General features: G+C 49.0%; 11 protein-coding genes across 11 annotated transcripts; 5 read left to right on the forward strand and 6 right to left on the reverse strand.

Moving 5' to 3' along the window:
- Positions 1-1173: 1173 nt before the first annotated feature.
- On the reverse strand, positions 1174-1791 carry BROUX77_004157 (uncharacterized protein; the record flags this gene model as incomplete). Its single annotated transcript, XM_073748888.1, has 3 exons — positions 1174-1231; positions 1319-1536; positions 1702-1791. 3 exons carry the CDS (start codon positions 1789-1791, stop codon positions 1174-1176), a joined length of 366 nt encoding a protein of 121 aa, XP_073606582.1.
- Positions 1792-2925: 1134 nt separating this feature from the next.
- On the forward strand, positions 2926-4080 carry BROUX77_004158 (uncharacterized protein; the record flags this gene model as incomplete). Its single annotated transcript, XM_073748890.1, has 2 exons — positions 2926-2928; positions 3073-4080. The coding sequence occupies 2 exons, from the start codon at positions 2926-2928 to the stop codon at positions 4078-4080; spliced, it is 1011 nt and encodes a 336-aa protein (XP_073606583.1).
- Positions 4081-4428: 348 nt separating this feature from the next.
- Positions 4429-5160, forward strand: BROUX77_004159 (uncharacterized protein; the record flags this gene model as incomplete). The annotated part of the gene is made up of 1 exon (XM_073748891.1): positions 4429-5160. The coding sequence occupies one exon, from the start codon at positions 4429-4431 to the stop codon at positions 5158-5160; it is 732 nt and encodes a 243-aa protein (XP_073606584.1).
- A 277-nt stretch (positions 5161-5437) lies between these two features.
- BROUX77_004160 (uncharacterized protein) lies at positions 5438-6723 on the reverse strand (the record flags this gene model as incomplete). The annotated part of the gene is made up of 3 exons (XM_073748892.1): positions 5438-6049; positions 6134-6405; positions 6531-6723. 3 exons carry the CDS (start codon positions 6721-6723, stop codon positions 5438-5440), a joined length of 1077 nt encoding a protein of 358 aa, XP_073606585.1.
- A 1198-nt stretch (positions 6724-7921) lies between these two features.
- BROUX77_004161 (uncharacterized protein) lies at positions 7922-9123 on the forward strand (the record flags this gene model as incomplete). Its single annotated transcript, XM_073748893.1, has 4 exons — positions 7922-8060; positions 8275-8327; positions 8492-8646; positions 8718-9123. 4 exons carry the CDS (start codon positions 7922-7924, stop codon positions 9121-9123), a joined length of 753 nt encoding a protein of 250 aa, XP_073606586.1.
- Positions 9124-10043: 920 nt separating this feature from the next.
- BROUX77_004162 (uncharacterized protein) lies at positions 10044-13286 on the reverse strand (the record flags this gene model as incomplete). The annotated part of the gene is made up of 5 exons (XM_073748894.1): positions 10044-10229; positions 10426-10512; positions 10967-12718; positions 12785-13075; positions 13245-13286. The coding sequence occupies 5 exons, from the start codon at positions 13284-13286 to the stop codon at positions 10044-10046; spliced, it is 2358 nt and encodes a 785-aa protein (XP_073606587.1).
- Positions 13287-15463: 2177 nt separating this feature from the next.
- Positions 15464-15875, reverse strand: BROUX77_004163 (uncharacterized protein; the record flags this gene model as incomplete). The annotated part of the gene is made up of 2 exons (XM_073748895.1): positions 15464-15566; positions 15652-15875. 2 exons carry the CDS (start codon positions 15873-15875, stop codon positions 15464-15466), a joined length of 327 nt encoding a protein of 108 aa, XP_073606588.1.
- Positions 15876-16583: 708 nt separating this feature from the next.
- BROUX77_004164 (uncharacterized protein) lies at positions 16584-17414 on the reverse strand (the record flags this gene model as incomplete). Its single annotated transcript, XM_073748896.1, has 1 exon — positions 16584-17414. The coding sequence occupies one exon, from the start codon at positions 17412-17414 to the stop codon at positions 16584-16586; it is 831 nt and encodes a 276-aa protein (XP_073606589.1).
- Positions 17415-18203: 789 nt separating this feature from the next.
- BROUX77_004165 (uncharacterized protein) lies at positions 18204-18758 on the forward strand (the record flags this gene model as incomplete). Its single annotated transcript, XM_073748897.1, has 2 exons — positions 18204-18450; positions 18580-18758. The coding sequence occupies 2 exons, from the start codon at positions 18204-18206 to the stop codon at positions 18756-18758; spliced, it is 426 nt and encodes a 141-aa protein (XP_073606590.1).
- A 457-nt stretch (positions 18759-19215) lies between these two features.
- Positions 19216-20478, reverse strand: BROUX77_004166 (uncharacterized protein; the record flags this gene model as incomplete). The annotated part of the gene is made up of 1 exon (XM_073748898.1): positions 19216-20478. One exon carries the CDS (start codon positions 20476-20478, stop codon positions 19216-19218), a length of 1263 nt encoding a protein of 420 aa, XP_073606591.1.
- A 660-nt stretch (positions 20479-21138) lies between these two features.
- Positions 21139-25389, forward strand: BROUX77_004167 (uncharacterized protein; the record flags this gene model as incomplete). The annotated part of the gene is made up of 2 exons (XM_073748899.1): positions 21139-21409; positions 21488-25389. The coding sequence occupies 2 exons, from the start codon at positions 21139-21141 to the stop codon at positions 25387-25389; spliced, it is 4173 nt and encodes a 1390-aa protein (XP_073606592.1).
- Between the last annotated feature and the right edge of the window lie 190 nt (positions 25390-25579).

The raw sequence follows: 25579 nt of genomic DNA on the forward strand, positions 1-25579 counted from the left end.
AGTGTTTTGTTTTCTTTTTGCTCCTGACTACAGAATGTCGCTGAGCGAAGGGTATGAAGCAGCGTATCATTTCTTGCCATGACTGCCCAAGCGTGAGTTTCTTTTTTCTTTTTTGTTTTAACTTGAGGGAGGGTTTTTTTCTTTTTCTTTTCAGTCTCTTCACTTATACCTTTTGCCATTTCTTGTGAGAAAAACAACAAGACAAAAGAAATTGGGAGAAAGATATGGGAAGAAGAAGAAAGAAGGAAAAAAATTAGCAATATCAACCATGCTGCTGAAGACATCCGAAGCTGGACTGGATTCTGGAATCGTGTTGTTTGTTGGTCGGATATCAAAGCGGTTGGGACTGACTGGCTTGTGTTGTTTTTTTTTCTTCTATCCTATTCTTGGTGCTATTTTTCGCTTTCTGTTGTTTGTTACTTGCGATTTTTTGTTTCTTTCTTTTGGACTTTGTTTTCTTGCTTCTCTGCGGCTCATCTCGGACGGCGTAGGCCCGGGTATCCTTATTTTGCTTCCTGGTTTTCTTGCTCTTGATTTTTTTCTATTCGCATTGTCCTGGGCTTGTTTTTCTGAGTGTGTTTTGCTGTGTTGCTTGCTTTCTCGTCTTTTCTTTTTTTGTGATTCTTTCATGCTATAATGGGAACCGGGGCTATAGCGTCGGCGCGTTTCTTTCTACTGGGATTTTCTATCCTACCACTTTCTTATCCCGACATCTTTTGCGTTTTCTTGTTTTTCTTTTGTTCTGATACTTGGAAGTATTTTGATTTCCATAACAAAATCGATATTTGTTGATGTAAACATTGAATAATGGCTGTGAATTATTATGCTAGAGGTGACATTATTCATTCAAAGCTACGGGCGAAGACAGTCTGGCGCTGTCGCATACAATTATGTAAACAAAGAAAATGTACACGATATCTCATAAATATTGATAAATGATAATGGGCTGAGAGAGAGATAGAAGATAAAAGAGCAGCCATAACACAGCGTATCCTCATAAACAGAATAGTAAAAAAGAAAGACTCGGAGAACGCCTGGGGAAAAGTAGAAGAAACATGACAGGAACCCTTGAGGATACGTTTGCAGTAGAGCGAGCGAGTGACCCATAAGCAAGCAAAACAGGGAAAAGGCGAGTGCAGAGAAAAAAAGGCTCACAATGGCAAAGTGACACTTTTAGTCCATTTCAAAGCCACCAAAAGTATTTTCACCCGAGTAGGTTATGTAGAGGAATCTGCAGAGAGAGGTGGTGGGTGGTTAGTAGTCGATAAGATGACGTCAGGCGGGCGACGGAAGAAGAGACGTGAGCGACATAACATACCCGTCCTCGTCCTTGTGCTCCTCGTAGATGCTGGACATCAGGGCTGCGGTAGGAGGCAGCGTTTCATCGACAAAGATGAAGATGGCCTTTTCAGGCGACAGCTTGATGCGCTTGCGGATGACGTAGACGAACTGGCCGACGGTGAGGTCGGCAGGGACAAGATACTTTTTCTTGTCAATAGTGGCGATGTCCGACTTTTCGACCTTTTCGCAAATGACCTGCGGGAGCAGAGGTTAGCAGAAGTGCTATGGGATATGGGCAGCTGTGATGGCGATGGCGGCGTTGTCGAGTCCCGGTGTGGTGGTGGGTGTGGGCCACTGGTCCCGGTATCTATGACGTCGCCAGATCACAGGATCATAGCTTCTTCCAACTTGAAAACTTACGGGAATGCGATCCGAGTATTTTTGGCGGATGCGTTCGGCCTCGGCCTTGCGCTTGTCGAACTTGTGCTCGTCCTTGAACTTGGAGCGCATGATGGCAATGAATGGATGGGATGGTATGGGTGTGGTGGTGGTAGTGGTGGTGATAGTTGCAAGAATGGCCGTCTCAGAGAATAGGCGGTCAAGCAAGTAAGTAAGGCAAGGCTGGTCCAGGCAGATAAAAGAGGGGAAAAAGGGAAGAAGAAGGGGGAAGAGAGGGCGAGCGAGCGAAGGAAAGCAGCTTAGATAAGGGGGCGGCTAGGCCTAGCCGGTTAGGCGGTAGCGGGCCTTGGAGCACAGCAAGTTATAGGCTGGCAGGCCAGTCCCAGGGCCCCAAGCCCCTTCCCCTACAGAGCAGAGCATAGCCGGCTGCGAGACACGAGACACTTTGACTTGTGGCCTGGACGCATGTGGCGTTGGTGGAATCTTGAAGCAGGGAAAGCGCGCACATGGGTGGTTGCAGCTTGCAGTTTCCCGCTTACAAGACGAAATGGGGCCAGCAAGTGGCAGGTGGCAGGTGGCAGGGAATCCAGACATTCTAACTGGCCAAGACTGGCGGCAGCTGGGTGACGATGATATCATCTCTACTAACTACTAGCTTTTGCTGCTCCATTGGTGAGTGGGCCGGCCGGAGGCTGCCTAGATCTGCATTTGGCCTGGTTTGTCATCGTCTCTGAAACAGTCCGGTTGGAGTCACGCGCGGAGGCAGCGGGGACCACAGCCAGCTGTCAAAGAGGAGACACCTGGCACCAGCTGCTGCAATGCCAAATGCAGCACTGGTTGGCCTTCGCCGATTCGGCTGGGGCACCAGAAACGTCTCACCCATAAAAAAACATGCGATTTCTCAGGTGGTTCCACCATCAGAAGATCGCCTCGTCTAAGCAACTAATCTAGAGGCATGATAGCTTTGAGAGCTTTGAACCAAACCTGCGCTGCAGTGGGCCACGCAGTCCGTTCGATTGCTCCGCGGATCCTGCAGCACTGCGTGTGATTGGCTGGACCTCGCTATGCGGCACCGCTTTTTGTGGAGGGCGCGCATCAGGGGAGCAGCATATATCATGTACTTGTAGATAAATGCCCTGCTAACTCCGTATATAAACACCAGGCTCGCTCGCCTGGCTGACCTTTTTGTTTCTGTTCTACTCGCTGTATTTGCATTATCGTGTGAATTGCAAATTGTCGCTCGAAATGGTACGTCTGTCTCAGCGTCAACCCCGCCTCGCCTTGCCCTGCCCGCCCCGCCCTGCCCTTGTCCCCAGACCACATGACATGTTCCAGTGACTGAATGACTGGCTGACCGTGACCGTCCATCCGACTTCGACTCCAACCCGCCAGGCCTCCGAAGAAACCCTTGCTCAAAAGGACGATCGCATCCGCTCCAGCGGTATTGGCGCCGATGCCCCGCTGCGTCTACGCATGGAGCACTTCGTGCGCAGCCAACAGGCCGAGATTGTCGCTGCCATCGAGGCCGTTGACGGCGGTAAGTTCCGCCGCGACGACTGGCAGCGGCCTGAGGGCGGTGGCGGCACCACGTGTGTGCTACAGGACGGCAAGGTCTTTGAGAAGGCTGGCGTCGGCGTCAGTGTTGTCTACGGCACGCTGCCCAAGGCTGGTATCCAGCGCATGCGCGTCAACCACAAAAGCCTGGTGGCCGACGACGTTGAATCGTTGCGCTTCTTTGCTGCCGGCTTGAGTCTGGTCTTCCATCCCAAGAACCCCATGGCGCCCACTGTGCACCTCAACTACCGCTACTTTGAGACTGCCAACGACGACGGGTCTGGTGGCACTTGGTGGTTTGGTGGCGGCTGTGATTTGACGCCCTCGTATCTGTTTGACGAGGATGCCATCCACTTCCACCGTGTCATTAAAGAGGCTTGCGACAAGACCAATGCCTCGTACTACCCCCGTTTCAAAAAGTGGTGTGATGAGTACTTCTGCAACAAGCACCGCAATGAGGCTCGTGGTATCGGCGGCATCTTCTTTGATGACATGGACTCGGCTGAGGGGGACTCCGAGGTACTTTTTGGCTTTGCTCAGGACTGCCTAAAGGCCTTCCTTCCACAGTACCTGCCCATCATCAACCGCCGGAAGGACATGCCGTTCACTGAAGCCGAACACGAGTGGCAGCAGATTCGCCGCGGCAGATATGTCGAGTTCAATCTGGTCCATGATCGCGGTACCTCTTTTGGCCTCAACACGCCGGGGCCTCGTGTCGAGAGTATCCTCATGAGTTTGCCCTTAACAGCCAGCTGGCACTACATGCATGAGCCTGAAGAAGGGAGCCGAGAGGCACAGCTGGTTGGGGTGCTTAAGAACCCGCGGGAGTGGCTAGCTACAGAGTAGGAGAGATGCGCTCTTGGGAATGGAGGGGCGCAAGGCGCTTGATGTACGTTACGTTGGTATCGTTGTTTCTATAGCTATTATCGTGTCTTAAAAAAGGGTTTCTTTATTTTTTACTTCACTGACGTCATTGTCTGTCTCGCTCGCTGTATTTATTCCTGTGGCAGAAGCCAATTACTAATGCTTCCAACACGCAAAAAAAGGGCTCCACAAGTTCAACCACCTATCTCGATCACCAAAATAATTCGCCATGAGCAAGACCCAACCCAACACCTAACTACCTACACTCTGATACATAACCACACCCACATAACAGGCGTTTTTTGTGCGCATCCACAATTACTACTCGCAATGCTACTCCCATCATCTCGCGCCCTCCTCTCTTCTCTCTTTACCTCGTTTTCCAATACCCAACCAGCCAGCACCGCGCCCACTTCCCTAGACGACGCACGCCGTTCTCTACTCTCCACGCTTCATGTTTTATTCCCAAACCACCTCCTCCCCGCTCTGGATCTTCTCGATCGCAATCTCGTCGTGCGCATCGTCGCAACCAACCAGTCGGCCCTACAGCCCGGAGTCGTAACAACAGAGTGTGTTCCGCCGCTCAACTTTCTCGTCTACTCTTCGACCCTCTCCAGCGGCCGCTCGTTCCGTCGCCGGCGGAAACACGTCGAATCGGGCCGTGACGGTGGCGCTGCGTCCGTCGCCGGTGGGAAAGCCCATCTTGTGAATCTGGCAACATGGAACTGCAACTGTCCATCGTTCGCATACGACGCCTTCGTGGGAAGAAATCACGGGCTTGAAGAGGACGAGTGCGCAGGCCATCCAGAGAGTATACGAGGTCCAAAGGATGCTCCAGACGTAGGCAAAGAACAACCAACCAATGTGCTCGCTTTGGCCGGCGTGGATCAAACTGTTTGGGCTGATGTGTTTGGTGGGTTCAGCCGAGAGTCGGCTCCGCCATGCTGTAAGCATATACTTGCCTGTCTTCTAGCCGAGAAGTGCAGCTTGATTGATGGAGGAATACCCGAGACTGCCTTGACACGAGAACAGCTTGCTGGCCTGGTGTTTGAAATGGCATAACTAGATAATTCCTGCGTGCCCATACTCACTGACTACCCAACGATGCTACTCCAATTGCTCGTGATTGAATACTTTGCCTTTAGTCTGCTTAACCTCTACCTGGGAGTCCATTTGATATCATGCAATGAACTGGCTGGTGGATGGGTGTATTGTATGTGTGTTTGTTATATTAGCATAACATGAAAACGCCTGCGCCTCCCGTTCCCAAGTGCTCAATGAGTCTGTCGTCTCGGCGGCCGTGTGAATTCCTACTACAAATCTCAGGTCACTGGCCCATCTATTTCTTCTTCTCGCCCTCCTTGCCAGTGTCTGGCGGCGCATCCTTGCCATCAAGCGACATCTGCGGGCCGTCCGCCTTCTTCTCACCATCCCTTTCCTTGACTGCAAGTTCTTGCTTCTCACGTTCAGCCTCATGTTTAGCCGCCTCCTTCTCTTCGGCTTGCTGTCGGTTCTGGATCTTGTTTTCAATCAGGTCGTGGAAAGCCGTGATAGCGCGTATCAGACTGCTGAGGTAAATGGTCATCAGCTGGTCGTTGGATTTGACGCTCATGGCGTGTTGAAGCTCGCTAGCACCCGAGTCTTTCTTCTCCCCGCTCTTGGGAGCTGATAGGTTGGGCAACAGATTGAAGACATCCTGAAGACTTCCCAGAATAGTATGGTTGACGGGAAGGTCACCGTTGACCACCTTTTCGAGATATGCGCTGATGTCGCGCAGGCGATGGTGAAGACCCTGTAGAGATTGCAGCTGGTTTGTGAGGCGGGTTGAGAGAGTACCGACAGCAACGTCACGGATATCGCGCAAAAGGTGTTCGACACCGATTTCTTCAGCCTCTTCAGCCTCGATGCTCGATGGGGTGTGGACAAAGGTCTTTCTCGAGGTAGTTCCGTCCTGTGGTGCAGTAAAGTGAACAATGGGTTAGCGGGAGGCTAAGACTAACACGACAAGTAAGCAGATAGACAAAAGGATACTTACATCCTTGATTTCATCAATGGCAAAGTATGCATCTGTGGGCACACCCGAAGCTGTGGGCTGAACATCGACAATAACGAGCAGCGGATTAGGGGTGTAGCGCTTGAACAGATCGTTGATCTGGAGATCAGAAGCCCGTAGCTTAGGGCCTGAGTGGTACCAGCCTATTAGCTTCTCGCGTGCGTTGACCTTTTTGAACATTTCATTCATTGACTCGATAAAGTTGTGATCAAGAAACCAGACATCGGGGTTGCGCTCATCCTCTTCGAAGGGGACTATCAGACAGGAAGTAGCAAGAGAGCGTTAGCTATGTCGTAGGATGTATGGAGGAAAGTGTCATGTTGATACAAGTACGGAGAAGTGGGAGCTCAAATAGCCACACTCCGACCGGTAGGCTTACCAGCAAAGCTGTTTGATACGCGCACAGTAGTTCCATCGTTCTGTCCCAGCAGAGCTCCAACGGCGCGCTTTCTTGAGCCCGGAGCAACGGCACGATTGTAATGGTCAACGACGGAAAGAAGCACCATGGGCGCCACAGAGACGCTAGTGCTCACGAGCGAGAGCGCTTCGGATGTAGTTGTGGTTGCCAGCATGATGCTTGAGTGTGGTGGGAGACGGAGAGATAGGATGGATAGAGAGAGGAAGCAGACGTAAACGCAGCAATCAAGCCGAAGATGTGAGGATGGCTATGAGGCGAGAACGAGAGGATGGAATAGAAGAATTGGCGGTTTACAAAGCCCACGGTATGTCTGCGTGTTTCTGGTGGAGCTAGATCTGGATGTGCTGTGCTGATGTCAATCACTCAATCAAGGTATGACGGCGGTTGTTTTCAAGGTGTGGTGTAGTCGTGGTTGTAGGCGTAGTCGTATGCCCAAGGCTGCCTTTTGGCCATTTTGGGCTGTATTGGCCAATCAACACGTTCTGGGTGGAGTCCAAGCTATGGGGAGCTTTGAGCTTAGCCAAGTGCACACAGCCAAAGGGTTAGAGTTAAGGTTTAGTGGAGTTCCAGCCAGCGAGATAAGGGTTTGGGAAGACATCCTGTCGGGCGAGTCAGCCAGCTAAGCCATGAGACCTCTTTCTACGCCGCAACGGAAGACGTTGCAGCGGAATAACGGAAGACAAATCGGGGAAACAAGGCTCAATCAGCTGCATGTGACATGTGAAGCTCGTGCAACAAGACAGCGAGGATGCTGGTGATAGTGATGCTATCAAGTGCAATTTGACTTCGCTCCTAAGAACCACATGGAAGCCCAGAGACGCCCTCCTTGGAGGAATGGATTACTATGGATCTTATTAATGTAAGGAGATGAGGAGGAAAGAACTCATCTGCACAGGACCAGAACAGAGTCCACCGCCACCTGCGAATGCGGCGTCCGGCCATTTACGCGTGGAGCCCTTGACACAACCCTAATTTGGTGCTCCGGTTTTCCTCGATCTTTCCCAACTGGGCCGATCCGTTCCTGGCTGTTGCCTGTGTTGCGCCTGCCCTGCTGCTGCGTTCCCTTCTCGTGGTTTCCCTGGCCGTGACTGTGATAATTGAATCAGTTGTTGCTGTCCTTTAGCCCGAGCCTTCCTTTCCGTTTTCTCGTGTTCCTTCTTCTTTTTTTCTTCCGTCCTCATCTTTATCTTTCTTTTGCCTAGCTCCAAGCCAATGCTCTTTTTTTCTGCCTTATAGACAATCCCTTGTGATATTTATTAAACTACCCAGCTCAACGCTTTTTTTCTTCCTTTATTCTCCACATCAACGCTTCTCTCTCTCCCACCTCACACAAACCACCCACAACCTCCAAAATGGCCGATGCCGAGATCCAACGTTTGCGCGGCGTCGTCGAGTCTTTCGACGGTCGCCTGAAGCGCCTCGAGGAGCGTCTTGCTGGCAAGCCCAGCTCCGAGACCATCCGCATGATTCTGATCGGTCCTCCTGGTGCTGGTAAGCTTTAGCTTGGTCCCCTAGTATGCTCACAAGAACCTTCACGGGCTGCGGCCGGTTTGCGCCGCCCGCGAGCCTCAAGACTCTGCTCCCGGTGTCGTGTCGAATGTGTCGTGTCGAATGTGTCGTGTCGAATGTGTCGTGTCGAATGTGTCGTGTTGAATGTGTCGTGATTGTTGCTAACTGCTGGTTTTTTTTCTTTATCTTTTCATAGGCAAGGGCACCCAGGCCCCCAAGATCAAAGAAAAGTTTAGCTGCTGCCACCTGGTATGATTTATACCGTCAGATTTCCCGCTACGCCGTCTCCCCCCAATATCCCATTAGCCATTGGCGTCGCAATTGCTATGGAGTGGATTTCTCCGACTCTCGGCTTACTACTACGAATCACGTTAATATGGCTTGATTGCTGATATATTTGCTATTCTTGATAGGCTACCGGTGACATGCTGCGCTCGCAGGTGCAGAAGAAGACTCCTCTGGGTCTCGAGGCCAAGAAGATCATGGACGCTGGCGGTCTCGTCAGCGACGACATTATGATTGGAATGATCAAGGCTGAGCTTGAGAACAACAAGGAGTGCAAGGGCGGGTAGGTTGAGCCACTTAGATGGCTATATTTGTCCTGATTGTGATGTGATTCTTACCATTCTGTTCAACTAGCTTCATTCTCGACGGCTTCCCGAGAACCGTTCCCCAGGCCGAGGGTCTCGATGCTATGCTGAACGAGCGTAACCTCAAGCTGCAGCACGCTATTGAGCTGAAGATCGACGACTCTCTGCTGGTTGCCCGTATCACCGGTCGCCTGGTTCACCCTGCCTCCGGTCGTTCCTACCACACCACCTTCAACCCTCCTAAGGAACACATGAAGGACGACATTACTGGCGAGCCTCTGATTCAGCGCAGTGATGACAACGCTGAGGCCCTGAAGAAGCGTCTAGCTACCTACCACAAGCAGACCGCCCCTGTGGTTGGCTACTACCGCAAAAACGGTATCTGGTCCGGCATTGACGCTAGCCAATCACCCAGTGATGTGTGGAAGGATGTGCTGCAGGTTTTCAAGAAATAGAGTGACGTGTTGTTTTCTTTTGTTTGTGGATTTCTTACCTAGGCCTAAGACCACAATAATAGACACTTCGTATCCATTCACTTGTTTTATTTTAGTGAAAAACAGCTTCTTGCTTTATATTTATCCATACAAGAACAAGACCGCAAAAACATAGAAAAAGAAAACACAAAGAGCAAAACCGAGTCGTCAAGTACAAAAGAACTCATGAACAAGAAATCTCCGTAGATTCAGCACCCCAGTCCACATGTAGGACAAAAGAAACAAAGAATCCGACTTACACAGAATATATGGGTGTACAACTAAGCAACGCAAACGAAAACAGAGAAACCAGAGCATGTGCAGACCAGGAACAAAGGAAAATGATCGCCATGGGGAGCGAGAGGACAACAAAGAATACAAGAGATACGGATAACTGGTGCATCAAGACGAACAACGAGTGCCAGTGGGGGGCGAGTGAGCAGGAGCGTAAACGTGAACGTGAAGGCGTGGTACATGACAGAGAAAAGGAAAATGGAAGAGATGCAGAGGTATGTGTGAGAGAAAGGAAAATATCGTCCATCAAGACAAACCCACTGAACTCAAGAGAAAACAACGGCGATACATAGAAACGCAAACGACAACAACCAGAAGTACAGAGCGTGTATATCCAGCAGAGGCAGCATAGAATGAATAGAGGCGCAGTATAAGTGTAGAGACGTGACACAGAGCCCATGGCCCCAAAAGTAGTCAAGAGGGAGGAAATGAGAAGAAGCAGAGACGACAGAGCAGCACCAGTACCGGGTCCAGAGCCAGGAAAGACCAACATTTTCCATGGCTGACTGGGATGCGAGTAGTTCAACGCCTTGGAGTGGCTAGGAAAAAAACTTGTTAGACACAGACACCAATCAAGCCTCTGTTTTACCCACGCGCAAAAGAGCAAACTACAATAAACCCGGCTTACCGTTGTTGACCATGTTTCGCTGCTTGTTGAGCCAGCTGCGAGGCATATCCTGACGTTTTTGGACCATAACATGACTGCTTTGAACGCGGCTGTTGATGTCGTACCAAGCGGTAGTGACGAGCGCGTTCTCGCGCAACAGGTTTTTGATGATGGCTTCGTATGACGCCTATAATGATACGGGGATGTGTGAGTATGGAGTTCAGCTGTAGAATATGATTTGGTGTTAAAAGAAACCATGGTATAGTACATAGCAAGGACGACGAAAGACCACGGGTGTAAGTGCTTCCATTTCGATGAAGCAAAACCCAGAGCAAAAACAAAAACACACATGAAAAAATCGGGGGATGTCCTTGGGAACTCACTTTCTGCTCGGTAAGAGCCTCCCCGTCGAGCGCCGCCTTGAGCTTGCGCTGCAACTCGTGCTTTTCGAGCTCGGCCTTTTCGAGTTGCTATAAACCACAGAAAAGTCAAATCAAAATGTTAGGGCCTATGTCCTGTTGAAGCAAGAAGGAGGAGTAAAAAGGGGAGGGGGGGGTAAAATGGAAGCGAAGAATTGAAAACATGTAGATTGCCATGCCCTGGTTTCCTCAACCTCACAGGCCAGTTTGCAGTACTTCACCCCCACAACATCGAAATAGACCACACGGCTTTTGAAGGCTCACGGCGATGAAGATGCCGTTGTGTGCGAGGCTTGAGTTCCTTATTCCTCTCCATGTACTCGAAAGCGTCTCGCTTAATTGAGCGAGGTGAACTTTCAATCATTGCACTTTTGGGAGAAGAAACCTTTGATACACAAGGTATGGCCGATAGGGGAGTGAAGTTGTTGCACGGCTGCATACGGCGCAATGTTTGCGGCTTATCATAAAGGGTGTCAAATAAAGAGTTATCGGCAATGCCACTTACTGTTTGGCGTTGCTTAAGACGCTCGCGAAGCTTCTCAATCTTCTCAGTGGCTTTCTTACTCGACTCAGCCACGGCTCCCTCAATGTGGCCTAGGTTAGGGTTAGCACGGAGTTCTTCGACTTCTTTGCGGTAGCGATCTTTGGCTAGCAGAGCCTCGATAAGCTGCCGGCGGTGGTGGTCGAGATCATCTTGGCTGTTAGTATGTCGAATGCGTGCAGCTTCAAGCTCAGTACGAAGAGAATGGGCAATAAGTTCGTCCGCTGCCTTAAGCTTTTCTAGACCTTCAAGGGGATCGCTATCGATCGTGGACAAGTCGGCCCGGGCACTGAGAAGCTCACGGTCCTTGTCGGCGACAAGTCTTTCTAGCTCTTCAACCTTGATCTTCTCTGTCTCGAGCTCGGCGGTTATCTTTTTGAGGCGGTCAGACATGTATTTGAGGGCCTCATCACTGTAATAGTATTCTATTAGCACATTCTTTCGCGCAAAGGTTGGAATGTAGGAACCCCACCCTCCATTGATCGAATTTTCGATGAGAGAATTTAGCTGATCCTCAGCAAGAGCATGTTTGGTGATGATGTCATCGTGTTGCTCTTTGAGGCGCATGTGCTTGCGACGCTCTTCTTCGAGTTCTTCTTTCAAGCGCGAAGCCTCGGTAGAACCGCCTAGGCCCTTTCGAAGAACAGTATTTTCCGCCTTGAGACGCGAAATTTCAAGCTGGAGATTAGGTTGAGAGTCGCCAGCACCTTCGAGTTCATCTTCAAGACTGAAACCACCAGTAGCAGCACTGGGTGTGCTAGTAACAGGACGGGCGTCGCCACTGTTGAGCTGCTCTTGAAGCTCGTTGATGAAGCGTTCATCATGGTTTTTGCGTTCCTCCATCAATGCAAGTTGGTGTTGGAATGCGCGGATATCTTCTTCTAATGTTTGCTTCAAAGTGGTAAGTTCGTATACTTCACCTTCTGCCGCCGAATGCAGACGGCGAACTTCAGCCAAGGTTTTCTCAAGTGCTTGGTTCCGCAAAATGACCTTTTCATGCTCTTTCAAAGTTTCTTGAAGCTGGTCTTTTTCGAACTGGAGGTTTTGGACTTCGCGTTGTAGGTGTTGCTGGCCTTCGAGCTTTTGCTTGTAACGCTCAGCGGCGTTGGCTTTACGGCTGAGCTCTTCCATGCGGTACTTGAGTTCCTTGAGCTCATCATCGAGTTGCTCAGCAAGCTCGCTCTTTTGGCGGAGAGTAGTCACCTCATTCGTTAGTTTGGTCTTGATGACACGGTCATCCTCAACTTGAGCCTCTTGATTGGCAATCAGTTCATCTTGTTCCTTGATCTTGTCTTCTAGTACTTTGATGATTTGAGAATCAGAAGCACCATCTTGGGTTATCTTCCGTAAAACATCCAGTTCTCTTTGAAGACGAGACTCTTCGGAGCGCAGGGCTTCGTAGCTGTCTTGAAGATGCTCTAATCTTGTCATGGTGTCGGCATGTGATTTCTGAGCAAGGTCAAGCTGATTAAGCAGTGTTATCTTTTCTTCTTCGTGAGCAAGAGCGCTGTCTCGGGAGCTGATGGCGGCGGCTTCTAGTGATTCGGCATTTTTGGCGAGTTGTGTTTCTCTGCGAACGGTTTCTTGCTGGTTCATGATGATTTGTTGGATTTGGAACATGACGTCGTTAGTAAAGCGGCCGGGTTGCCGAAGCCGGTCGACATATTTTTCAGGGTCGGGGCCGAGGAATGATGCGGCAATGGTGATATATAAAAGCTTCAAAGAAAGGTCAATTAGTCTCTGGTTGCAAGTTGTGAGGGGACAAGTGCGAGCTCGTCGTACCTGGGCAATACCATCGGAAGTCGGGTTGTCACTAATTTCACGGATATCAACTAGCCGAGACAGAACTTCGATGTCGGGGGTTTCGCGATGGATGAAACGGAAAAGTGCTTTATGTACAGATTGTAAATTGCGTTTTTTTGTGAGCCAGCGAGTGCAAGATGCCGGATCTCTATCAATATCACTGGTATCGTAGGAAGAGTCGAGGTCGAGGAGAATTTCAGAAAGTGCTACACCGTCTACTAGGTCCATCAGAGAGCTGATGGGAACGGTGACGGGAAAGCCCTTGTTAACCTATATGAAATACATTAGCAAGCCATGATAAATAAATAGAGCGTCGAGGCTCATGCAATCTCGATCTGGAGCATAATGTAGTGTGCGACATGTGTTCTTCTTCCACAGAAAGTACAGCAATTCCGTCACATGCTTTAGTTTAGGCCGGTAGGAAGGAGACGCAACTTACCCACTCCACGAGGGCCTCTTCGGTAGGCAAAGGGACGGGCATTTTAGAGGTATAACCACCGACTGATTTAGGTGGTCTTGAGAGAGAAATGGCTTGAATCTGGAAGCTGAAATCTTGGACGAGGATGCCAGAAGACAAGCCAGTTAAGGGGTGTTATGATGACGGCAAATAATCGGCGGTCGAGACAGCAGCCCAAATGTGCTGGCAGGCAAACGAAGTGTCTTGATGCGGGCGGTGGGTAGTCGAGAAGCCAGATGCTAGATACAACGAGTTTCCTCGACGCTGAAAATCAAGCTGAGCGAAAACACAATGCTACAGCTGGTGCAAGATGACGGCTTTAGGAGCAAAAGACCACGGATCGGTAGGTTGCGGGACTCGAATTGGGCACCTGAGTTGCTTGAACGACCTAGTGAGGGGGGCAAGTTGGTTGTACAGCATAAAGAATAGCTCAAGAGACCCCTGGTCTGGAGAGAAATAGCGGACAACAGGAGCTAGCCTAGACTTTTTGGCCAGTGCTGCTACCGTATGAAACTCTGAAGAACTGGCGGAAAATGTGCCCGTGTAAATCACAGGGCAAATGCTAGGGGGCTGGAATTGATAGACAACCCAGATAGGTTTAAGGGCTTGTAGTGGGGGAAGAGGGGGACAAAGCTTTTGAAGTAGAGACTGGATCACCCACTCAGCGGTTTGAGCCAAAAGATCTGGGCACACCTGAAGAACAGCAAGAGAGAACGAGAGAAAGACAGAGTCACAGACTGCTGGCGATGGTAGTTGTCTGAGATGATAGGGCGCTCGCTAGATGGACTGTCGTGAAGATGTAGGGGAAATAAAATACAGACGGGAAATTCTAGCAGAGGGTTTCAAGGGGTTGAGTTGATTTTGTGGGCTAAACCAAACGGAGTCGCGTTCTGAGCGGGGGAAGTCGCGATCTGATATAGGCGAGACTTTCTTTTTCACCGTACCTTTACTTTTTATGGCTTTGTTATCTTGAACCTCGCGGCTTGTCCCGGAGACAAAGCATCGTTTACCGGCTGGGCGTGTCAGTTGCTTTTACGCTTTGGTATCGCAAATACATCTCCTACTGACACCCTGTACTTGTAGAAACATGCGAAAGGGCAACAGCACGGAGACCTGCTTGAAATAAAGCGGCCTTGATTGAACAGCCACAAAGACACCCTTTACATATGGCTGGCCGAACAAAGGGCTTGGTTGAAGATCCTTAACTAGTTAACTATGGCATGCCGTTGTGCTCATCGAAGCTGAATCCACAAGACAAAGACCACAGCCAATAGCTACATCTTGTCAAAGTGGGCTTGATGAACCGCCAAATTTAGCGTATAATCATTTACTAGAAGCAATGGCAACATGCACCAGCTGCCGTGGAACAAATCACAGGACTAGGGTGTCGAAGTATGAGAGCAGAATACTATCGCCCGACTATAACCCAAGGGCAACGGGGTATCGATACCTATCAGTGATTAATAGGAGGACTCACTGTTGTCCTGTACGGAGAAGTATCCGGAACGTCACAAGTTCAGAGAGTTCAATGAAAGAGAATGTATTCAATGAAGGGGAAGAAAGGCGAACGATGATCGATGCCTTCCATTCTAGATACTATGGAAGAGAGGGAGAGAGCAGCCCTTTTATGCCCAGCAGTCCATTGATGTCTTGTGCTAGAGTCAAGTAGTAGTCGGAGGAGAATGCCTAGTGAAGCTTAGAAGCAAAGTCTGGTCCGAGCAAGAAAAGGAGAAGTACGGCCTTTTGTCGTTCAGCTTCCACTAGGTTGGGAACTTTTACAATGGCGTTCCTCTTGTGGCGATTTGTGATGTTAGAACGTGAACGAGTTGAAGGCAATTCCGATGTAGTCAGAGGAGCACAACCCTAAGATGCTTCTATTTGTAGGGTTGGCATGCTGACAATATCAACAATACCGCTGTCGAGATGACTTGACTTCGATAAACAGAAAATATATCACCGAGTCTTGCATGGGTAAATATTACCCAAGACGTGAACGAGGCCATATGGGCAAAGCACAATTTTGCAAAGAAAAGTAACGGATAACTATCATGAGCCCTGTAACGAGAATATAGAAAGAGCACAGGCTTGTTTGGAAACATTGAATTTAGGACCTCCAAAATCAGATAATCGAAGTATGCTGCATTAGCCTTCTGGCTGTCGTGACGTGGGACTTTCTAGTTATTAGAAAGGTCTTCTTTCGATCAATAAGCCTCGACTTCACCATCTAGTTCAACTGTGACATAATCACCACCCCATCTTTTGATGGCATTAATAACCGGGTGCGAAGTTTTGGCGAAGAAGCCACTGATCCAGAGATAAATGGTCGTGGTTAGCAACCAAGAACCCATGAAAAAATACAAACGTCATAGGAGCAAAAAATAACACTCACGGATACAAATTGGAGCGGTGGGTGATTTTGCCGCCCATCTTCTCTACGGCATTAATGGCCTGTTCAATCATAGCCTCCACCTTGGGTGCATTTTTCTTGTAAGTGACCATCACAAGACTCTCAAGATTCTGAACGTTCTCAACATTATCGATCCCGTCAATCTGGAAACCGGCAACGCCGTGGAACAGAGCGAGGCCAGTCGCAATAGCTGCAAAAGGGCGCATCGTAGCGGGTTCGGTATTGTTGCGTATGGGACAATAGTGTGTTTGATTAGCTGCTAAGTATGAAGACTCTGAATATGGTGGGAGTGAAAGTTAAGAGTAGGAAGGGTTTTATCGTGATATTGGTAAAACTATTGTGGGAGATGTGTACTGAGGTTGCACCACAAGGTCGAGGCAAGATTCGTAGTTGGACATGACGACATTGGGTCTCTGCCGGCTGGTGAGATGACAGCTGGTGACAGGTGCCTCATGATAAAATTACCTCTGCACTCCATGCATGCATCATGCGTCCGAGTCTTTGAAGTCGAGATGGGCTTTGGGCTAAAGTCTATCTTGGCTTTTCATGAAATAACTACAAATATCACTATACTGGTAGCTTCACATAGTGGTAGCTAGTAGTATTTGGGCTTTCTTCAACATATCTAAGCTTTAACGAAGACAACGACAACCACAAAGAAAAACCTACCGACGGAGCACCCACAATACTAGGCATGTACTGACTAACTAGTTAGTTAACTAAAACAAAATACTAGTTAGATATGCAGACGTACTAGCCAACTAACTACTACATGTGTGCAAGTACTAGAAGTAGTTATAGGCACAATCATGTGTGCCTTATGGGAATCTTAAGCAATTTTCCGATAGTGTTCTTGTCTTCTAACTCACTCTTCCCATTTGACACTCATCACATTCATGTAGCACTTGTAACCATCACTTCCCACTTTCTTGGGTGCCTTCTACCTCGTTCCATATGGCCCGACTTTTCCACTCAACCACACTCATGGCGCTGGCAACATCGCCCAGCTTCGCAACGACATCAAGAACGCCCTTGTTCACACGATCGAAGTAGACATCATTGGCTTCACGGCGTTTTCGTGCCAGGAGCATGTCAACCTCAGTGTCTTCCTGAAGTTTAGCCCCGAGTCGTTCATTTGCCGCTGCGGTTGTTGAAGGCCGTTGTGCTCCAGACCCGATACTCTTACCGCCGCCATCCGTATCTCGTGAGGTTTCGGCAAGGCCGGATATCGAGGCTTTGATGTCTTTGTCCTTCTTGATCTCAATAGCATCGTCGGCCTCGCTACGAGCCCAAGCTTGCGCGAGCGCTATTTGCTCGGTTCGTAGTTGGGCTAGTCTCTGATCATGATCTTGTCCAAACACATGGGCACTCCCACCAGCTGATAGCTCGACTTCCTCCAAGGTGGCTTGCATCTCGGCCCATAAAGCATCCGAGCGGTCGCGCTCCAGGGTTGATGGCATCTTGGGGACTCTGTGTGGTGTTGCGCCTGTCTCAGCACTTGATCCAGTTCTTGAGTGGGAGTTGAGGTGTGTGTGAGTGTGGTGGGTACGTGAGTATGAGTGTGGATTTGTGTGAGTGTTCACGTGCACATGAACTACTTGTGTATTTGCTCCAGACCCAGGTAATGATGATGACGTGTGTGAAGTTGGAGCTGGACCTAGCACGGGAACTGGATTCGTGGGGAACGACGTGCGAGAAGGCAATGGCCCAGACGCCTGGTCTTTGAATTTCGGAAAGGGAGACATGGCTACGTTATTATCAGTTCCTGTAATTACGGAAATAAGAGTAAACATGCATCCGAGGAGCCCGGCCTTTGAATTTGAATTTGAGTTGCGTTGCGACTTGCTCAGCGAGTAAAATAAATGTGCCGACTTGAAGACTGTGGGTTCTAGAAACCCTGTCGATGTGTGGTATGTTGGTCGTTGGTCGGTGCAAACAAAGGAGAAAACAAAAATCCACTTGAATCAGCCACACTTGAGAAAAAAACCGCTTACTAACACATCTTATCTGCACGTGAGGCTCGCACACATAACAGAAAAATGTGGCGTTACTACACACTAAATACAATTTTCACTAGTTAAAGTGCAGGTAAACTGGTCATTTTGTAGGGCTTTTCGACCCTACAGTCAAAAAAAGCGGGACGCCTGTCAGCAAGCCTCCATCAAGTCCTATCATTCTGTTTGGTGAACTTTTTCAGTCCCAGTCCACCTCCCTCCCAAATCACATTAAGTCTTCCACGACATACAACCGGTACGTTATATGTTGCTCGACTTGTCACGATTCCTAATACCCACGCGATTGAATTCCGATCCACGATCCACGTTTCGACGCCATCCATTCGAACTACGACTACGATATCGAATTCGACACACCCTATCAACTATAGATGAGGGTCAATTTTCAGTAGTTGAACATTGAACAACACCAACACCTAACTTCTTCGCTTCGGATCGGAATCGCAATTCGCAATACTCGTCTCGCACACTTCGATAGCAAAACCACCGTTGCTAACATAATTTTATCGAACAGCCAAAATGCCTCGTGGTCTTAACTCCGCCCGCAAGCTGCGGACCAACCGCAAAGATCAGAAGTGGGCCGATCTGGCCTACAAGAAGCGTGCTCTGGGTACCGCCTTCAAGTCTTCTCCGTTCGGTGGCTCCTCTCACGCCAAGGGCATCGTTCTTGAGAAGATCGGTGTTGAGGCCAAGCAGCCCAACTCCGCTATCCGCAAGTGTGTTCGTGTTCAGCTGATCAAGAACTCCAAGAAGGTCACTGCCTTCGGTACGTCGCCAATCTATTCTCCATCATACAAAACATATTCCTGGTATCTTGAACCGCTATGATATGGGTACCAAATCGGTTTTGCATGAGTCTGTTGTGTAAAGGCTTGTACTGATATTGTCAATTTAGTCCCCAACGACGGTTGCCTCAACTACGTTGATGAGAACGACGAGGTTCTGCTGGCTGGTTTCGGTCGCAAGGGCAAGGCCAAGGGTGATATTCCCGGTGTCCGTTTCAAGGTCGTCAAGGTTTCCGGTGTCGGTCTGATGGCTCTGTGGAAGGAGAAGAAGGAGAAGCCTAGATCATAAACGTATCGCACAGCAACAAAAGTCAAGTTGTGGGGGTTTATTTTCTTCGGGAGTCAATGGTTGCTTGTATTGCGGCATTGCAGGCTAGGATGCTGATAGTCACGGATTATGGGCAATGATGACCTTTGAAAATAAAAAAGAGGGTTAAAAAGCCTGTCACGAACAAAAAACAAAGAAACGAACAAAACCCACACACTGGCCCGACACCAATCTCTTTCATGGTGAACATGTAATGCATAGACACTATGGGGTGTACATTTTCGCTTCAGCTTCATCATTGAACACGGTGGATGCGTTACCACATGTCATGTTCAAACATCTAGCGGCTTGCATTCAAGTTTGTACACAGCATGAGGTGTATTGTATTTGAGTAAGGATATAATTGTACAAATACTTCTCGATTTCTCATAAGATATGTCAGGCCCTTTGGATTGGAGAACAGCCAAAACACCAAGATCTACTCGGCCGGCGTGGTCTCAACACGTTCAGACCATTGTATCAAATAATCGATGCCCAGGCCAGTTGCAATGGCACCGCCAGTGAACCAGCACCCATTGCTAAACCACCACCAGCAGTTTTTCACATCCCTTAGGTTAACTTTCTTGATCATGACACCGAGAGTGGCTGCGGCACCACCGACACCTCCGATGAAGAAGGCAGGTCCAGAGCCAGCAGCAACTCCGGCCGCTGTCAAGAGCCCAACTTGAATTACAGCAAGGCCGGACATTATCTTCTTGGTGTGCTGAGCATGCTTGACAACGATACTTTTGACACCAGCCTGGATATCGTGCTTTAGATCCATGTGTGCGTAGATCATGTCATAGAGGATAGTCCAAGCGATGTTTGAGGAGTAAAGGCATGCAGCGGCAGCCAAGGCAGCGCTGTTGTGCATCAAATCAACGCCAAGAGCTGGGAACCCCATTATCGCACCCCAAGAGAATGTTAGACCCAGAATAGCTTGCGGATAATATGTAATACGCTTAGCAAGAGGGTATAAAGCCACAAAGGCCACGCTGGGGACTCCGTAGAAAAGACACGGAAGCGGGAATTGTAGTAAGATGCCAAGGCCAACGAGCATCTGAGTACCTGTAAACATTAAGCCCTGGAATGGAGTGATGGCTCCGCGGGCAATAGGACGGAACTTGGTGCGGGCAACGTGAGGGTCGAAGTTGCGGTCCCAGAAGTCGTTGATGGCACAACCAGCCCCACGCATAACGAAAGCACCAGAGGCAAAGAGAGCGCTATATTCGAGGACAGTAATGGGTGAAGTGATAGGCATGGTCATTGGCGCAGCCATGAGGGCTGACCAGATGCAGGGTAATAAGAGGTAGTATGTTCCCTGGGGGTTGTTCATTCGAGCAAGTTCGGCATAAGGGACCCATGATTTGGGTAAAATAGATAAAAAGCCGGTCTTCGGGGGCGAGTACTCGAGCGGAAGCCCATCAGCATCGAGTCCCGAAGCAGAGATAGCACCCTTCCGATTATCTGTAGAGATAGGCGATAGTCCTTTTACGACAGCCAAGGAGCATGTTGCTTTCCGTGGGCGTGTCAAGAACAGAGGTACTTGTCTAGACGAGATGGCTGTAGTCTGGGATGGTGAGGACGACAGGAGTCGGCAAAATTGCAATTGCCAAGCCTTCCCTGCGAAGCTGGAGCGAAAAGCAATCTGACGGAACATATCGGCACACTTGGTAAAGTTTCCCAGTAATATCGTCTTCATGTAACAAAATGTCAAGTGGCTCCGTGAAGCAGAGATGCCGGATCCAAGTGATGAGGAGGACCTCGAATTCGTGATTGGAGGTTAATGGGGGATAAAGATGTTCTGACAGAATAGAGTCTTCTATCTCAATATTCTAATCACATAGTAGCAGATACAATGAGACGTGCCACAAGCCCTTTTGTGTGAAAACCAAAATACTAGCTCGGAGTTTCGGAGGCTTCCGGCGTTGAAAAGCTATCTTGATGTGCCCCACTATACAGCTTGAGCTAGGTCGTACAAAGGTTAAAAGTGGGCCTAGGTCGGCGCGTCACGTGAGAAATCGTGCTTCACGCGCTGTCACGTGGTGATAGGAAGTGCGATAAATGACAATGTTCTGAGCAACCTTAAGGGGAGTGGTTGTCGAGCACTTCAGCTTTGCCTTCGAATACTCTACCTACGTCATTAGAGCAACGTTTTTTCTGTGCTTTCTTCCCTCATGGAGGCTACCTGCGACGCGATCTTGCCAATCGCGATTTACGGTAACCTCTTTCTTTAATGTGACCTTTTCAACCTCGAGTGAGCGACATATTTAGCTGCTCTGTTCTTGCGACTAGTCTTTGCCATCAAGTAGTCCAACTTTCATCACGGCACTTCTTCTTTTGCCGCTTTTTTCGTATCACCATGCCAACGCCACTCTATCCACAGGCAAAGTTCGACCCAATACCGCCAGATATCGACCTCCACAAGCTCGTTGAAGCAACAGCCAACTTCGAATGGGTGCTGCGTGTGTCGGCTTCACAAATCAAGAACCTCAGTCAACAGGAGTTCGAAAAGCTTGTTTTGTTGCACGTCGTTCAAGGCGGTCGACCGCTTGTCATTGACAAGTGGAATGAAGCTCTGCCTAGTGATCTGTTTAGTGTAGACTGGCTGGAGAAGAACTACGATAAGAAACGTACATTGAATTCCCTTCCCATTCTCTAGACCCGTTAGCGCGTAGATAGAAGACTGTTATTGACGCTTTATATTACAGAGGAAAATGTACGCGATATCATGAACCAGGCTGACATCCCGATGACAACCGGTCATTATCTTCGATCGATGCCAAAGTTGGCGAACCAATGGACTCCCCTAAACTTCCGCGATGAACGACGCCAGCGGCTGTACCTCAAGGATATAGATTGCCCGTCAGAATGGGAAGAAGCTCTTCGCAAGATTATACCGCCCAATCTTTTTTACATGAATGAAAATGTCACCGATTGTGGTATTCCTGTCTCTTGTGGCAGCTCTGCACCTCGCTCCGCGGAACACTTAGGAGCGCCATCTGGTGATTTAATGTCTAGCCTGCCTCCACAAATGCGCGCCGAGAACCTTATGTGCTATATTGGCCACGAGGGTACATTTACACCTGCACATCGAGAAATGTGTGCCAGTCTTGGGCAAAACATCATGGTGGAGGCATCCAAGGGCACACACAAGCACGAGTCCGAAGGCAGTTCAATCTGGTTTATGACTGAAAGCAAAGACAGAGAGGTTGTGCGCGAGTACTTTCTATCTATGCTAGGCCATGATATTGAAATCGAAAAGCATTTTGCTCAGATCAACGCCTGGAAGAAGGCGACGTTTCCTGTCTACGTAGTGGAACAGAAGCCCGGCGACTTCATTCTCGTCCCACCCCTGGCACCACATCAAGTCTGGAACCGCGGCACTCGAACAATAAAAGTGGCCTGGAACCGAACAACTGTCGAAACGCTCGAGCTTGCACTTCATGAAGCTCTGCCCAAAGCTCGTCTGGTGTGTCGGGACGAGCAGTACAAAAACAAGAGCATCATTTATCACACCCTCCACAAGTATCATGAAAAGATGACCCAGTACAAGTCTCATAAAAACCCGGATATTGGTAGTCTTGGGGAGCCTAATCCTAGCAGTGTTTCCCCCAGATGGCAAACTCTCGAAACCGACTTTCGACGCTTGTTCTTTTTATTTGCTGATATCCTGAGCGACGAAATGTTTGGCTTTAAGGAGACCAACATAGAGTTCATAGAGTTTGACTCCAACATCACCTGCTCTTTCTGTCGTGCAAACATATTCAACCGCTTCCTTACCTGCAAGCAATGCATTCGCATACTTGTTGATGATGACGAAGATACATATGACATTTGCATGGAGTGTTACGCCATGGGCCGATCTTGCTACTGTATCTCCAATTTACAGTGGTGCGAGCAGTGGAAGTGGAATGATCTAGTCGACAATTACGAACTTTGGCGTGCTACAGTCATAAGAAATGATAACTTCATTGATTTTGAACATTCTCCAGTGCCCTTGGAGCTTGTCAATAAGAAAAAGCGCAAGAAAACACTGGCCCAGGTGTGTCAGGAGGGACTTTTACGTCGTCCATTCAAGGATAAATCCAAGAGTCGGAAGTTCAAGTCGGAAGAATCCGAACCAGAGCTCGAGATTACTACTAAGGGCAAAGCTCGGAAACCAAAAAGGGGTGCCGTCAAAAAGCTTGAGGAGAAACAAGTCCTTGACACAAGGCGATGCCATGTGTGTACCCATCGCCATCACCTTTACAAGATGCAGCTCTGTTCTACGCCAGGTTGCGAAGAAGCTTACTGCTACGCTACTCTGTATCGTAGCTTTGACCAGACACCACAAGACGTACAGCAGATGGAACACTGGCAATGCCCAAAGTGTGTGGGAAACTGCAATTGTAGTTACTGTCGACGAGCTGGCACTGTCAACTATTATCTTCCCAAAAGAACTGTGCTAGGGCATGATACTCGTCTCGTTGCTGATGAGCGCAGTGTAGAGAGCTTGGTTGACTTTCGTACGCACAATTTGCTTTTACTCAAGCGTATCGGAGAAGATGCACGTAGCAACACCAGCAAGCGCATGCAGCATCTTCGTGCCCAGGCAGACCATGCCAAGTCCAGACACAGGTCAGCCCATGAGGCTACTGAAGGTGTTCTGGCACGGAGAGTATCTTCTAATAACGTCAGCCTAAGTCCTGCCCCCAGGGAAGGTTCGGCAATGCGTGGGAATGACGATAGCATCCTGCTTGTAGCGGATACTACTTATGACGATATATATCTAATTGAAAACGGCGACAACTCTATATACCCCGACTTGGACCACAGCGGTGCTCCTATAACATCAGAGCAGCCTCCAAAACTTCACGACCTACCTGGCATTGGATATTACCAACAAGATGATAGCGATGACCGCATCTTGTTTAATCCGTACCAGGCACTCAGTAGAGACAGCTTGGGGCTGAATGAGTCTGAAATGTCCAAGCTTGCTTGCGGGTCGGTACAGGCTGCAAAAAGACGTTTCCGCCAAAGGAACGATGATGAGAACGATCTCAAACATCAGTCGCAAAATGTCAAGCAGGCCAAGAAGAGCACACTTCTAAATGTAGTAGACTTGAACGGCCATGTTGATCCTGCGCTTCGAGAAACCCAGTCAGGTTTACCAAGATTAATACCGAGTGGCATGAGCTTTACTCCATACAACTTTGCGACTACCACGCATGATTCCATGAAGCCTGTTGCTACGACTGCGGTTGGCGCTGCTACGCACGATCTTTCTGATACTGAGAGGCCTGGGCCTAATGGTATTCTTCAACGAGCTCACAAGGCACGGATGGACAGGGCAGATCTATGGAATATGTCTCTACGACACTCCAAACCACGCTCTTCTTACGCTGAAGGACTATGTGAAAAGGAAGAGGAATGCCTCAAAGATGATGTAACCATGCCCTATCACACCACCGGGAATGGGGATCTTCAAGATAATAGGTTGTCTGAACCTAAACACGGGAACGAAATCTCTACGTCGTTGTCCCAAAGACCATCCGGTAAAATCAAGGGGGCCAACGCTGTGTACGTTAACTTTCCAGTCTTTGCTCTTGATCTCGATAAAACAAAGGCAGCAAGTCACGCCGATTCTAGTACCGTATCAGGTCTCGGTGTGCAATGTACTACAAAAGTATCAGGTCGCACGAGAAAGTCCACCTCAGCGAAAATAGTTCCTCCTGCTCCCACCAGAGCGAATCCACCACGTCGTGCTCGCCCCAGCCGTATCCAGTCCACTAGTAACGAGAATGAGTCAAGCACAAGGGTGCACGAAGACAGTTTGTATTCTCCTTTGTCCTCACCAGGAGAAGCTGTCCTGTCAATGGCGGAACGCATGAGAATGTGTAACCAGTCATTCAAATTCACACAGACAGAGCATACACGTCCAGATGTCAACTCGCCAAACGCCTCGGAGAAAGTCAGTACCGGAGGGGATGGCCAGCACGGAACAATAAGCAAGGAGGCTGTTACTACTCGTATCCCTCAAGAGTTTGCTACTCCACTGGCCTGGAAGTCTCCCAGCATTAAGATCGAGCCGTCTTGCGAAGATGACTCATTACCTGACTCGGTTCAATCTTTTAACTTCACGATTCCCAGCCACCAGCAAACAGTTGCCTCTCCGTTCAATGAACAATGTTCCCTCTACAGAAATCCACACAAAAGCCACGAAGATACACCGGAATCCGAAACCAACTACTCTTCCATTGTCGGTAACAAGGGACCTTCTAGAGGCAGGGCCAGGGGAAGAGAGAGAGAGAAAAAAGGCGGAGCAACAGGCCGTATTGGGCAAACATCTAGTCACAGGGCTGTTGCCGGCCTAAGATCACCAATGACTGATTCTGACCACATTGAACAACATGAAACTGCACATACGTCTGAGAAACAAAACACATCGCCTACAGATCTGTCTCACAAAGATAGCAACGACAACATGCCGCAAAGGATGTCGACCAGAAGTACTTCACTTTCTCAACGCGGGGATCCGGTAGCATCAGCACCGCGTCGTGCAAATGCGACTGTGCGCCAAGGTCAAGGTCGAAGTCGAGGCAGAGCAAGGGGAGCAAGGGCGCGGTCTTAGGACGTGTAGACTTACCACAAAATAATCTTATCTCATACTAGTGTCTTGCATGTATTGTGATTTCTAGAGTTGGACTAATAATGGATAACTAACCAACTAGTCAGCTTCAAGAAAAATAACTTGGCTTTTTTGGGAATGTCCGATTTAGGGTACGGGGCTACACAATTGCCTTGGCCGTTTTGGGGTGGCA

This window comes from Berkeleyomyces rouxiae (assembly GCF_048999995.1).
Source record: "Berkeleyomyces rouxiae strain 22BRR77 chromosome Unknown BrBRR77_ptg000003l, whole genome shotgun sequence".
Classification (NCBI taxonomy): Eukaryota; Fungi; Ascomycota; class Sordariomycetes; order Microascales; family Ceratocystidaceae; genus Berkeleyomyces; species Berkeleyomyces rouxiae.